Source organism: Carettochelys insculpta, chromosome 3 (genome assembly GCF_033958435.1).
Source record: "Carettochelys insculpta isolate YL-2023 chromosome 3, ASM3395843v1, whole genome shotgun sequence".
Taxonomy (NCBI): domain Eukaryota; kingdom Metazoa; phylum Chordata; order Testudines; family Carettochelyidae; genus Carettochelys; species Carettochelys insculpta.
In genome coordinates this window covers 118,627,094-118,640,222 of record NC_134139.1, presented here as the reverse complement: position 1 = coordinate 118,640,222, position 13,129 = coordinate 118,627,094, and the positions used below count along the sequence as shown (strand labels likewise).

Here is a 13,129-nt window from a genome sequence, read left to right as displayed (position 1 = left end):
AGAAAATACCATATTGCCTCTGTATGATTCCTTGGTATGCCCACCTCTTGAATACTGTACAGATGTGGTCACCTCATCTCTAAAAGATATTTGTGTCCTTTTGCGACCCTTTTCCAATATGATTGGGGGATGGGACAGCTGTGGTAAGATAATAAATAAGACTAGGACTTTTCAGCTTGGAAAAGAGATTAGTAAGGGAGGATACAATAGAGGTCTATAAAATTATGACTGGTCTGGAGAAAATCACAAACAAAAAGTTATTTATTCCTTCCTCTAACACAAGAACTAGGGGTCACCTAATGAAATTAATAGGTAGCAGGTTTACAACAAATAAATGGTGTACTTCTTCACACAACACAGAGTCAACTTGTAGAACTCCTTGCCAGAGAAAGTTGTGAAGGCCAGGACTTTAACAGGGCCCAGAAGAGAGCTAAATCAATGCACAGAGGATAGGTCCATCAATGGCTATTGGCCTGGTTGGGAAGGGATGGCATCCCTCACCTTTATTTGTCAAGGCTGGGACTGGGTGACAGGGGATGGATCACTTGAGGATTACCTGCTCTGTTCATTCCCTCTGGGACACTTGGCATTGGCTGCTGTTGGAAGACAGGATACTGGGCTAGGTGGACCTTTGATCTGACTCAGCTTAAAATTAATTTGTATTAAACCTTTTTGTAGGAACAAAAGAACAGCCATACTATTATTAGAAATTACCAACATTCCAAGAGATGGTACATACTGTATCCATGTGGTGTAAAAACCAGAAATACATATACACAGCACACTTACTATTTTTTGTCACATCAAACAGAAAAAAGGATATACTCATGCTTTTGATGGTGCCCAAAGATTTAGTCCTTTGACTACTTTTCAATGAGGTGGATCTTTGTAGTTCTTTTTGGCTGATGGCTATGAGATTTTTATAGCATTATAATCCAAAACACCTTGGCTACGTCTACACTACAGTGATCTTTCGAAAGAAGTTCTTCCGGAAGATCTCTTCTGAAAAAACTTCTTTCGAAAGATCACATCCACACACAAAAGGGATGATCGAAAGACCTATCTTTGCTTCATACAGAGAGCATTCATACAGCCTCTGCTCTTTCAAAAGAACGGTCCAGCAATCGAAAAATCTGGTGCCATGAGGACTGCTCTGTCAAAAGAAAGACCCACAGAGCACATACATTTTTTTCTAAAGAAGCTTTTGAAAGGAGGTACTCTCCTGGATCCATGAGTGCAAGAGGGCTTCCAGAAGAAGGGCCGCATTCTTTCGATTTCAGATCAAAAGAGCACATTTTGTGTGTAGATGCTCTGCGTGTTCTTTCGAAAAAGGTCTGGATTTTCTGAAAGAACGTGCTAGTGTAGACACAGCCCTTGCGTTTATGAGATTGTCCCCCCTGCCCCATTCCCATATAGAAAAAATGCAAAAAGAAGCATTCCAGAAATTTAATTACACTCATCCCTCATTAAACAAGTACTTTACTTACAAGTAATCGCTAAAACAAGGGATACATATACTTACCTTTGTTCTCTAGACAAGTGAATTCCCTCCGCCCCAATACGAGCCTTACTCCCCTCACCACAGCTACAACCTGCCGCAGCCAACACCCACCAGCCCCACGGACCCAACCTGCTGCAGCCTGACCCCCCCCACCCCACCAGCTCCGCAGCCCCGACCCTCTGAACCCCCTGTCCCCCGCACTGGCCCACAGACCTAACTTGCTGCAGCCTTAACTTCCCAACTCACCCCACGGACCCAACCCACCGCAGCCTTAATGCCCCCCATCCGCCCCACAGACCCAACCCGCCACTAGGTCTTAATCCTCCCTCCCGCTCATGGCCCCAAACTACCCCCAGCCTTTAACCCTCTCCAACCCCATTTCCCAACCTAAGGTTTATTTAGTGTCCCTCTCATGCTTTTTCACCTACGAGCACAAAGTTGGGAACCAATTGTGCTCATACAGCAAAAGATGAGTATATTTTTGAGATGCTGCCTACACCTCCATCTCCCTTTTTCTTTAATTTGATGTTATATCTCACTCACTAAGATTGGATTAGCTTTAATCATTATGTTAAGCAGTATGGTTTTTGTCACAATTGCCAGGGTTTAGTACAATGCCTCTTCTGTTTGATATTCTGTATTTGAACCTACAACAGATGTAGCAGAAGCAAACTCTGTTTCCTGCCTACTCACATTTCATTCATAAAGCAAAGAATACCTGAAATCTTAATTGTAAATTAGGAACAAAAACCCTTGCAATGCATAAGACCCCATCTTTATTTACAGGCTAATAAAAAAATAAGAAACTCAGCTGGACTAGATATAATACATTTGTTGCAAAATGTTAAACCTGCCACAGATATGAGACCAAACAAGATGGAAGGATTTTTGGAGAGATTATAGAATACATAATATCAGAGTATTCCTTACCATATTCATTATCAACACATCTGTAGTAAGTCTGCAATAGATACAAATCCTCTCCACTGCAGTAAACACACTTCTACTGAGGAAATATGGAACAATTTATGACACAAATTAATTTACTGCCATCAAGCTTGTTTCTTAGTTAGCAGTGGTCCACCTCTCTTCAAACTCCAGCCACCTTTAAAAAAGTGGGAGATAACTATTCCACTGGAGATTTTAAATTATGGCAAAGGAATTATCCACACAAAGCTGCACTCTACATTCTTGAGAGCTTTGTTTTATTATCTGAAGTAAAATATGTACAAGTAAACCATTTTTTAAATAAAAATTAAAATCTTAGTATCCTTGGAAACACTTTGTGTGTAACTCATTCAACCCCTGGGAATCAGTGAGTCTGAGTGTTACGGTTATTGGCAAAACAGTAACATGTAGTTATACATTGCATTTAGATATTGCAAAATCTTGTTAAACTACTGCCAGCTTAAAAATGAACTACAAATAGTTTCTTTATCGCAACAGTAAATCTGCAGAAACTATGGAGTAGTCACACTATCCTTTCACAGAAAGTTCCGGCAACATTGACTTAAGGCCTCCTAAACAAAGGTCAGAACAACTTACATGGGGCAAATATTGGCATTAATTTGTCAGGGCTGGACACCTTCCTGGCCAGTAACTACTTAGATCACCAGTCTCACATACAGGATGATCAAAACCTCAAACTGAAAGCAGCCAAAGGTATTTGACATGGGAAATGCTAGGTCCTTCAAGAGTGGTGAAGGGACAAGGAACTTCCTCTTCACACAGATAAATATCCCTGTGCAGCTTACCTAGTGTTTTCTTAGAGATATGAAACCCTTTAAACATGTAAGATGCACATAACTAATACCTTCAAACAGAGGGAATTCCAAAAAAGTGAAGATTGAACGGCCTTCTCTGCCTCACACACACGATGAGCTCTAGGCTACACTCAGCCTCAGACTACACCTTACTGGAATGACAGAAGATGTGACACAGTCAATGTGTGGATACATTACAGCAATGAAATCACCTGCTAAAATGCACCTGAACATTTCATGTGACACATGGAGCTTAAGATGCATTAAGATGCTTTTATGAGCAACTGGTGATATGCTTTTGAGTCATTCAGCTCTATTTTAAAATATTAACTTATGCTTAGAGGCAATATTGAGTATTTTATAGGCTTTACCAAAAAAATTGTTTGTAAATGGAACAGCTTTTTCAGTGAATAGAACCATGCACAAAAATTCATGAAAAGAGCAACAGTTAAAGGTTTTATAAATAGCAAAATCTTTGAATAAAGTATATACATTTTAAAGATATATATATAAACATATATATAGTGCTCCTAACAGGGATAAGTAACTGTGTTCAAAGGTTTTGAACATTAAACCTTAGTTTAATTGATATTCCTCTAAAGGCCTTTGAGATTTTTTTTCTCTATGTACATCAATACCGTAATGTGTGCAAAGCTGTCATTTCACATTAGTTCCACTCTAAAAATACAAAATCTCATCTTTTCACCTTACAGTTTAACAGTCTGCAGAGCAGCAAACAGGAGAGCAGGCATTTCATGCTTTGCCCTGGATTAATAAAAGCTACTACACTTCTTACAGTTTGCATACATAGCATATTATGGTTCACTAAAACATCTATAGATACAGTATGAGAAACCAGCCAAGAAAGCCACCTTGAATAACTTCACCATTTTCCAAACATGCCTTGGGCCTTTAGATGTACATCAATTAGCAGCTATTTTAGGATATAACTGATCTTGGAAGGCAACAGTATTTCATTTCAACAGCAAAAATTAGAATGCTATAGGTTAACAAGACTGTCATACAACACATTCTGAGCCAGATACTGCATGACCCTGAGCACCTGCTGTGAGGTATGGCATGTCTTCAACTCCCTTTGATCTGAAGATGATTTTAATAAGAACTGAGTGTGTTCAGTACCATCCAAAAGTATTCAGCATCTCATAGGATCAAGCCCATGATGAACAACTCACTATATAAAACTGTAAGTTCTAACAGTATCCATTCAATAATGAACACTGACAGTATAATGTTCAGATATAATGCACAAGGCCAGACATAATTCTGAAGCATTATGCCATTTTACACTAATTTTGCATAAGAAAAACAGAACAGTGTTCCGTTTAAATACTTGTGGAGAATATTTTAAGTGCAGCATTGATTGGCAATAAACTGTTTAAGGAAATTAAATAATGCTGAAAATCTCCTCACAGATGAAATGATCATGGATTGGGAGATCAGAATTCACAACACTTAACAGCTGTTCTTTCCACTTTTGTCTCTAAATTAAAACATTGCATTCTGCTATTCTGTGAAAATCTGAATCATGACATTTTTGTCCCCAGCCTTTTTTTTTTTTTTTTTTTTAAGTGAAGCTCAAAAAATCTAAATGGAAAATTCAGGGTTGCAATGGCAAATATTCGCTTCTCTCCTTTTTAACAGTTAATGGTTGGTCCAGATCCATGTGCTTTTAATTCTTCACTTTTACTCAGTGACAAAGGAACAAAATAAACCTGGTTACAGTTTTATTCCACACCCTTCAAGAACATGAACAGGATCCAAAGTTGAATGCATTATCCTTTAAAAACCACATGCTTTAGTGTTTACAGTTCAAGGAAAATCCATTTTACATGCAACGTGTTCACTATTGCGTGTCACAGACAGACAGCGTTTTACATGTCAGGAATTGCTCACAAAGAAGCCCTGAGGTAACCGCCACTTTTGCAGGCACAGTAATACAGGTTTCCTTTGATTTTTTTAAATAGTCCTTTTACAACCTACTATGGTATATAAAATTTGGAACAGTCTATACTGATTAGCAATCTTTCTTGGAGAAGTGATCAGGTCAGTCCAGTTCTTTAGGACAAGGACTCAGAAGAATCAGCTAGTTTTGGTGCAGTCTCTTCTAAAGGAGTTTGAACTGAATTTCCTAGGTCTCCGTTTTCATGTCCATCAACACTTGGTTTCTTATCAAACACTGCAAATTAAAAACATTTTTAAACAGGCACTGAGGTGATCTGAGGAATGACAGACCAATGAGCTTTACTTCTGAAACCCAAATACTCATTCAAATAACTAAGAAGTAAAACTAGAAAGACTTCTAGACAAATATGATATGATTAGAAAGTTGTGTACTGCTTCTGTAAAGGAAAAATATGCTTCTCTAATCTATAAGGATTATTTGATCACATCTACAAAACAGGTGAGAAAGACCAACTGTCCAGGTATTAGGACTGGTACAAGTCAGAAAACAAATATTAAGAATAGTCAATTTTCAGTTGGGAACTGATTAAGGAGAAGCGAAAATCTGCAGGTGGTCCAGATTTTACTAGATCAGCCAAGATGACTGCATGGGGGACCCAGCAAAGCCGGATGAGTTGGCTGCATGATTGCAGATGAAATTCATTAAAATTATTATTTCCAGTCAAACATGTTTATATAATGAAGTTTCAGCTTTTACTATTTAGGCAAAAGGACGTACCTTCTGATGGTTTGACATCTGCATTTTTATCCTTCCTATTAGAACCTGAATTTCCACCTTCCTCCAATTCATCGAGATACAAGCGATAGCGATGTCCACTTTCATCCTCATATTCTACATTTTCATCATCTGAGTCTACCTCTGGAGCAACATACACCACTTCAAATTCAATCTCCCCTCTCTAGAATACAATAAAGGTGAGCATATTACTTTTTTTTCCCCCCACAGGTAATGACTAGGGTTAAACTAACTATTAAGAAACACACTTTGTTAAATAACTGCAATACATAGGGAAAATATCTGAATTTACCACTTACTCCATGGCTACATCTACACTACAGCGAGCTACTGACAGGAGTCATTGTTGCAAGATATCATCCAACAAAACCTCTGTCGACAGATCACATCCACACAGAAAAGCACATCACTCTGTCGATCTGCTCTGTTGACAAGAGAGCAGCCAGACTGGCCGGCTGCTTTGTCAACAGAATGGGCCCTGGAACCCTGACACATAGGGTCGCTTGGCCGGCAAGCCTTTCCGGGAGCCCTGGTGAGGCACACCCTTAAAGGGTCCCTCCCAGACACCCATTCCCTGCTCATGCTGAGGCTTGCCTTCCTCCACAAGGGAAGCATAGCTACTGCAAAGCTCCCCCACCCTCCACAGACAGGACTCATGGGCTTCTTCCTGGGGTGCAGGGCAGCCGCCGGGTGCATCTGTGAACAGCCAGGTCTGCCAAGCTCGACGGGAAAGGGTGCAAATCCAGGAGGCCCTATGGGAGAGCTTCTCCCACAGCCCCCAATGACCCTCCCCAGAGCACCCTCAGCGGGGGCCTCAGACCCACAGCCCTATCCCATCCCCACCACAACACCTCCCTTCACTCCCTCACCCATCCCCAATCCTCCCCAGTGAAGAGGGACTTGGGGGTGGTGAACCAACAACGCTTTTACCGTAACATATAAAAATATGTGAAAAATAAATGGTGACATCAAAAATTATTTACGAAGCTCAATGACATGTAACTATATATGGTGGGGGGAGGGGCAGCTTGGAACAGGGAGTGGGAGGATCTGCACTTGGCTGGGGGGACCTGGGATAGGGAGTGGGGTGGGGCATAAGTCCAAGGAGGGAGTAGGGGCCATGACCATGTGAGGGAGTGGGACCCCGAGTGCGTTTGGCTTCAGGATCCCCTCCTGCCCCAGGTTTGGAGTCCCTGCCAGGACTGAGTTGGGGCCAGAAGCATGGGGATATATGAAGGCGGTAAGGCTGTGGTGGGGTTTGGCATGGCAGGGGGGGCCTGGGTAGCATGGGAGGCTGGCCCAGGTCATCGCCCATTGCAGCTGCTGCAGCATGCCTGGGGGCAGGGCCATGGGGGAAGGCAGGGACGAGGGCAGCAGCAGCAGTGGGGGCGGCGGGGGGGGAATGGGAGCAGCAGTCATGGGTGCCAAGGTCAACAGGGCCTGCCTGATACCAGTGGTGGCATTGCAGAGGTGCGTCAGCTGGTCCCAGGCCTGTGTCCACCACTCCCATTCCCACGCCTGCCACTGCCGGTTGTCCTGCAGCCGCTGCTCCAGGAAGTCAGCGAGCCTCCAGAGGGCCTGCCCCTGCAGTGGGGGGAGGGAGATGTGCCAGCTAGCACTGGTCCTGGTTTCAAGCTGGCTTGCTCTGGTGCGGGGATGGGGTTGGCTGGCCCTGGTGGGGAGGTGGGATTGATTCTGCCCTCAGATGGTGAAGCTGTAAGGAAGACAAAGAGGGGAGATGGTGAGTCATTCCCACAACACAGCCCCTAAGGCCCTGCTCCCCACCCACCATTAGCAGCAGCCACCACCCCACAAGCTAAGGGACAGGGATCTCCTGGAAGCACAAGCATGTGTGCCCTGCATGGCGGGCCTTGCCGCACGGGGACTGATCGCTGTGCTGCCTCCCAACCCCAAGTGGCCTAGAGGCCAAGGTTGGAGGGGTGAGTCCACCAAGAGAGGGATCTCCACATGGGTAGCAGATAGGCCAGGTGCAGCCTCGCACTCCCCCTGGGTTCCTCACACGTGCAGCTTGCAGCACCGTCTGCTGCACTCCTTGGTGGTTTGGCTGGGGTCTGGCCATCACCCACGTGCCCGGTCTGCTTCCAGACGTGGCAGGGGCTGGCAGCCTCCTCCCCCTCCAGCCCCCAGGGCGTATCTGGCCTCCTGTGAGGCTGGCTGCCTGCTGGGTCCGGATGGGACACACTGCTTTGCACATGGTTGCATGTACTGGGACTGCAGCATGAGCTCCTGCCGGAGCCAGCCTGGCAATGCTCACGGCATGCCCCATCTGCACCCACCCCTCATGCTCTGGGGTGTGCGACACTCAGGGTACTTACCAGAGGGACCCTCAAAGAGGCCTGTGGACACCCTGGATGTGGGCTGGCTGGAGAGGTCCGAGTCCAGGACGATGATGAGCACACCCCCACTGGCCTCAGAACCCATGTCCATCTCTGGCTCAGTCCCAGGCTGCAGCTGCTGCTCCTCCTCCTGGGGCTCCGGCAGCGGTGGGCGGGTGGGTGTGGAGGGGACTCCTCAGCTGTGTCCATAGCAGCTGTTGGGGAGGGTGCAGTCCTCACTCCTCAGTAGGTGGTGGAGCTCATCGAAGTAGGATGCTGCCCCTGATCTCTTGGCAGAGTCCCAGTCCCGAGCGTACCCCTGATATAGCTCCTTTACGGTCATCCGCACTTGCTCCAAGGTGTCAGCAGGGTGGCCATGGTCCACAAGGGCAGTGGCCAGAGGGACATAGGACGGGGCATTGGGTCTCTTAGCTGTAGGGCTCAAGGGGATCTCCTCCTTGGCCCAGAGGCTGAGGAGGTTCTGTATCTCAGGCTCACTCATAGACTGGGACTGGTATTTTATGCCTTAGGTTTGGGAGGGTGCGGCTCCTGGGACCCCTCCTGTGTCTCCCCGGAGGGCCCCAGGGCATTGCAGGGGGAACCAGGGGCTGGCTCAGTGGCTGGGTCACCATCACACTACAGAGCAGGAGGGTGTGTCTGTGGGAGTGATGAGTGGGGCAACATGCTGTACGGCTGCTTCCCCACTCACCACTTCCTGCCCCGGGTTTTGGGGCTCCTTGTGCCTTTAAGACTGGCTGGAGGCAGGGAGCATAGAGCTGTGATTGCTGTGGACAGGGCACTTCCCCACGGCAGCTGGCTGGCACCCTGGAGGACTTATCTGTAGACAGAAGAACCGCCCGGCCCCAGAGCATCCACATTGCCTTTCTGTCGACATATTCTGTTGAGAAAGGCATTCTGCCTCAGGGGAAAAGGCAGAAGGCTGTTGACAGAAGTGCTGCATTCTGCTGATTTACTGTCAACAGAACGCCTTTGTAATGTGGATGTTCTGTGAACTTTGTCGACAAAGCTCTCTCGTGTAGATGTAGCCAATGAGTGCAATAATAGCTGTGTAACATAGGTTGAATTGAAATGTGCACTAAGACAGCAATTAAACATCTTTGCTATGCATGGATAATACAGTGTATCATCCCCACATTTGCAAAACTTCTGCTTAGTGAATTTAAATCTGTTCATTATTTGCAGAGGAAAGTCAAGTACATCAAGGCAATGGTGCATCATGGGAGTACAGCCCTCAGAGAATAGAGAAATGAGGCAACTAACCTTCAGTTTTCATGAGACATTGTGTCAGATAATAAAAGTAATATTCAGGTTTTGGACAAAATGAGTTCAGCCTGCAGCCAAACCATGGAATTGGCTGGGAGAGGGGGGATAGGGAGTCAGCTGAGTACCAGGTCCTCCTTTGGGTTTTAACAGTTTAGTACACACTGAGGGAAGAATAATCAATAATACTCTACACATTTAGACAGAAGGGTCCACTCTAAGTATTGACCCAGCATCTCTAAGAGCATCAAAGCAATATCTAAGAACATCAAAACATAAGGTGATAGAGCTGCATGAAATACTATATCTAAACCTAAGTGCTGGGGTTGAAAGAAAATTAAAAAATGCCTAGCAACTCAACAGACAAGAAGAAAGGAAACATGCATATATTGATGAATCATATAAGGTACCTGCTGGGAAAGAATGGTTACTGCTTCTTTGTGTTTGGCATCTCTCAGATTGACTCCATTTACTGCCAGAATAGCATCTCCAACATGCAGACCTCCACATCGATCGGCAGGTTGACCGGGGTGGATTTCAGAGATTAATATTGGAACACCGTGCTCCTTCCCACCCTACCAACAGAAAAAAGAAAAAGAGATGTATTTTTAAATACAGGTTGACCCGCTCTAGTCTGGCACACTTTTGTGTGGCATGATTTTAATTAGCTGGATGCCCACTTTGCAGGGGTGTGCCCAACTTTCCCATGATCCCATAAAGTTTGTTTAACAGCCACCAGTCCTGGCTCTCAGTGTTCTGTGCTGTTATTTACCCCTAAATGTCTTCTATGGGCCCAGTAAGCAGTGGAAGTGTTGGTACTGACCTCTCGTAGTTCAGCAAATTCTCTAGTCTGATAGTGATTATGTTGCCAGGGTGCTGAACTACAGAGGTTCAACATGTACTTAGTAGTAGGAAAGCAATGTCTAGATAGTTAAGTTTTTTTTTTCCTTCCTTTTTCCAGTTTTTACAACAGAAAACCAGGCAGTATAGTTATGGTGAAAAGAATTAATTTAGTGCTTCCTTTAATTTGTTTTTCCTCCATAGCCAAGTGAACAAATCTGAGCTATGTACTCAGAGACTGCGTCTACAATAGTGGGTTTTGTTGACAAACTCATGGATCATCTACACACAAAATGCCTTTTGTTGACAGAAACTGTAGACAAAAAAGCTGCGTAGACAGTCCGGGGGACCCTTTTGTTGACAAAGGGAATCACAAAATTGATCCACTTCTACGTGTAGACGCGATCTGTTGACAGAAATTTTTTCGGAACATCTCTTCCGACCGTAACTTCTGTAGACAGATGCTTCCAGTATAGATATAGCCAGAATGAATGGCAGTAATTCTGATAAATTAACATAAAACAGAATATTTAAATCAGATATAAAATTAATTAAGCAAGACTTTAAAGTAATTAAATGCTGTTAGCCTCAGACACCATGCTTGTTACTTAGCAGCTACTTATCAGATGCAATAAAATAAAGGCATTATGGACACAATTTTCAAGCTCAATTGCTTAAAAGTTAGATATCTATATTAAAGTGATCTGAATTTCAAAGATACTAGGCACTCAGTTAGGTTTTGTAAAATCTGCGGACTAATGATTGGATATAAGGAGTCAATTAGAAAATCTGAAGAAGCTGTCTTCTTGTCAAGATTCTGGAGAAGCATTTCTGTTATAAGCCTTCATTCTTCTCTCTGCTTGCCCAGATTATACTCCCTGATTGTCAGAATTCACCACTAATATGCATGTAATGCTTGAGTCCAGAAATACAATATTATGTTTTTAAATGAATGTTTCTAGAATTCCAAGTTTTAAAAAAATTAGAGATTTCAGCAATTTTGCAGAGTCTGGAATTCAAATTGAGCTCCATTAGTTTATACATGCAGTCTAATGCACATGAGATGATACTAAAAGCAGCAGAGTAATTTTCTTTATATTTTATAAAAATAACCCTGTTAAAGTTAACATCTTCAGGTTTCAAGTTAATATTTCTCTGCACTTCCTGCAGCAATCTTACATTGAATAATATCTTGATGGTGATGGTAAAAGCTATTTTTTATTGTTCATAAACAAAAAAGTATACAACACCACTTCTATTTAGTCAAAAATTGGCTTTACTGCCTGCTACAGTGTTATCCAAACTATTCTCCCTCAGTTATAGGAAAGAACTACGAGTTAACTGTCAATGAGGACAAAGTGAAAAATAGTTTTAAAGAATTTATTACTGTGATTGAAATGCCAAGTCCTTCGTGGTCTTCTTTAACAAGGAGAACTTTTCTGATTGGACCAACACCTTGACTCTTCTTTAAGGAGTCTGGTTCCTAGTTTAACAAAATCAAGAGTAAGTATAAACATATGAACTAGAAAATACTTTTTTTTTTCAAATACAGAAGGAGAATGCAGCAAAACCCCGATTTACGCAGTTTCAACTTACATATTTATTGGGCTAACATGAGTCAAAATGAACAAGTGACTGTTAAAGAGGAAACCCAGATGTGCATCATTTGCATATATATGTGAACATGCGCTCCTGGGATTCCCAGCAGCAACAGAGGCTGGGGGCTGGTCAGAACACAGATCTGCTGCCAGTTCTGCTGCCAGCTCCACCTCCAGGAAGCCACCTGGCCAGGGCAGGGGGTGGGAAATCCCCTGCAGCAATGGGGGCTGAGAGCTGGCTGGAGTGCAGCACTCCGTCCCAATTCCAAGGAGCCGCCGTGGCAGGGGGAAATCCCTGCAAAGCAGCTGTGAGTAAGCTAGGTAGTCCAGCACTCTGCCTGCCAGCTCCAGCCTCTGGCTCCCCCAGCTGGGGGAAGCCAGAGAGCAGCCACACCACCCTGCCAGCCCACCACTGGTTCCCCCCAGCTGGGGGGAGCCAGGGAGCAGTCACACCGCCATGCCGATCCAGCCCCCCCTCCAGTACCCCTAGCTGGGGGAAGCTGGGGAGCAGTGCTCCACCTCAACTCCGGCCCAAGGAGCCACCATGGCTGGGGAGGAATCCCCGGCAGCAATGCAGCTGGGATCTGGGCAGGGCACAGGGCTCCACCCCAGCTCCAGCCCCAAGGAGCTGCCGTGGCCAGAGGAAATCTCCTGTACTAATGGGGCAAAGAGGTTGGCAGGGCACAGCACTCTGCCTCAGCTCCAGCGCCAAGGAGCCACCATGGCTGGGTGGGAGCCAGGGGGCCCACCGGTGGGGTGGCATGGCTGCTCCCTGGCTTTTCCCAGCTGAGGAAGCTGGGGGCTGGAGCCAGAAGGCAGAGCGCTGCAGCGCCCGGCCAGTTCACAGCTACTTTGCTGCTGGGGATTCCCCCTGGCCAGGTGGCTCCTCAAGGCTGGAGCTGGCAGGCGTTCTAATACCCCCTCAACTTGCACAAAACTTGATTTACGGACAGTTGCCCAGGAACACAACTTGAGCATATGTCAGGGTTTTGCTCTATACAACGTAGCAGATAAGCTACATTAGTACAAGCCAACCCAAATGTTGCATACTCCTTGCCAGAAAAAACTGTGAAGATGATGGAAACCAAAAA

General features: G+C 44.8%; 1 protein-coding gene across 2 annotated transcripts in view; it reads right to left on the bottom strand.

The window, feature by feature from the left end:
- Window positions 1-1,883: 1,883 nt before the first annotated feature.
- GOPC (golgi associated PDZ and coiled-coil motif containing) overlaps window positions 1,884-13,129 on the bottom strand; it is a 59,028-nt gene continuing 47,782 nt past the window's right edge. For both annotated transcript variants that reach the window (XM_074990685.1, XM_074990686.1), the window contains 4 exons: window positions 11,828-11,923; window positions 10,011-10,175; window positions 5,966-6,146; window positions 1,884-5,461 (listed from right to left, as the gene is read on the bottom strand). In XM_074990685.1, the coding sequence (XP_074846786.1) occupies window positions 5,343-5,461; window positions 5,966-6,146; window positions 10,011-10,175; window positions 11,828-11,923 (561 nt within the window). In that variant the 3' untranslated portion in view covers window positions 1,884-5,342. The remainder of the gene's footprint in view (window positions 5,462-5,965; window positions 6,147-10,010; window positions 10,176-11,827; window positions 11,924-13,129) is intronic.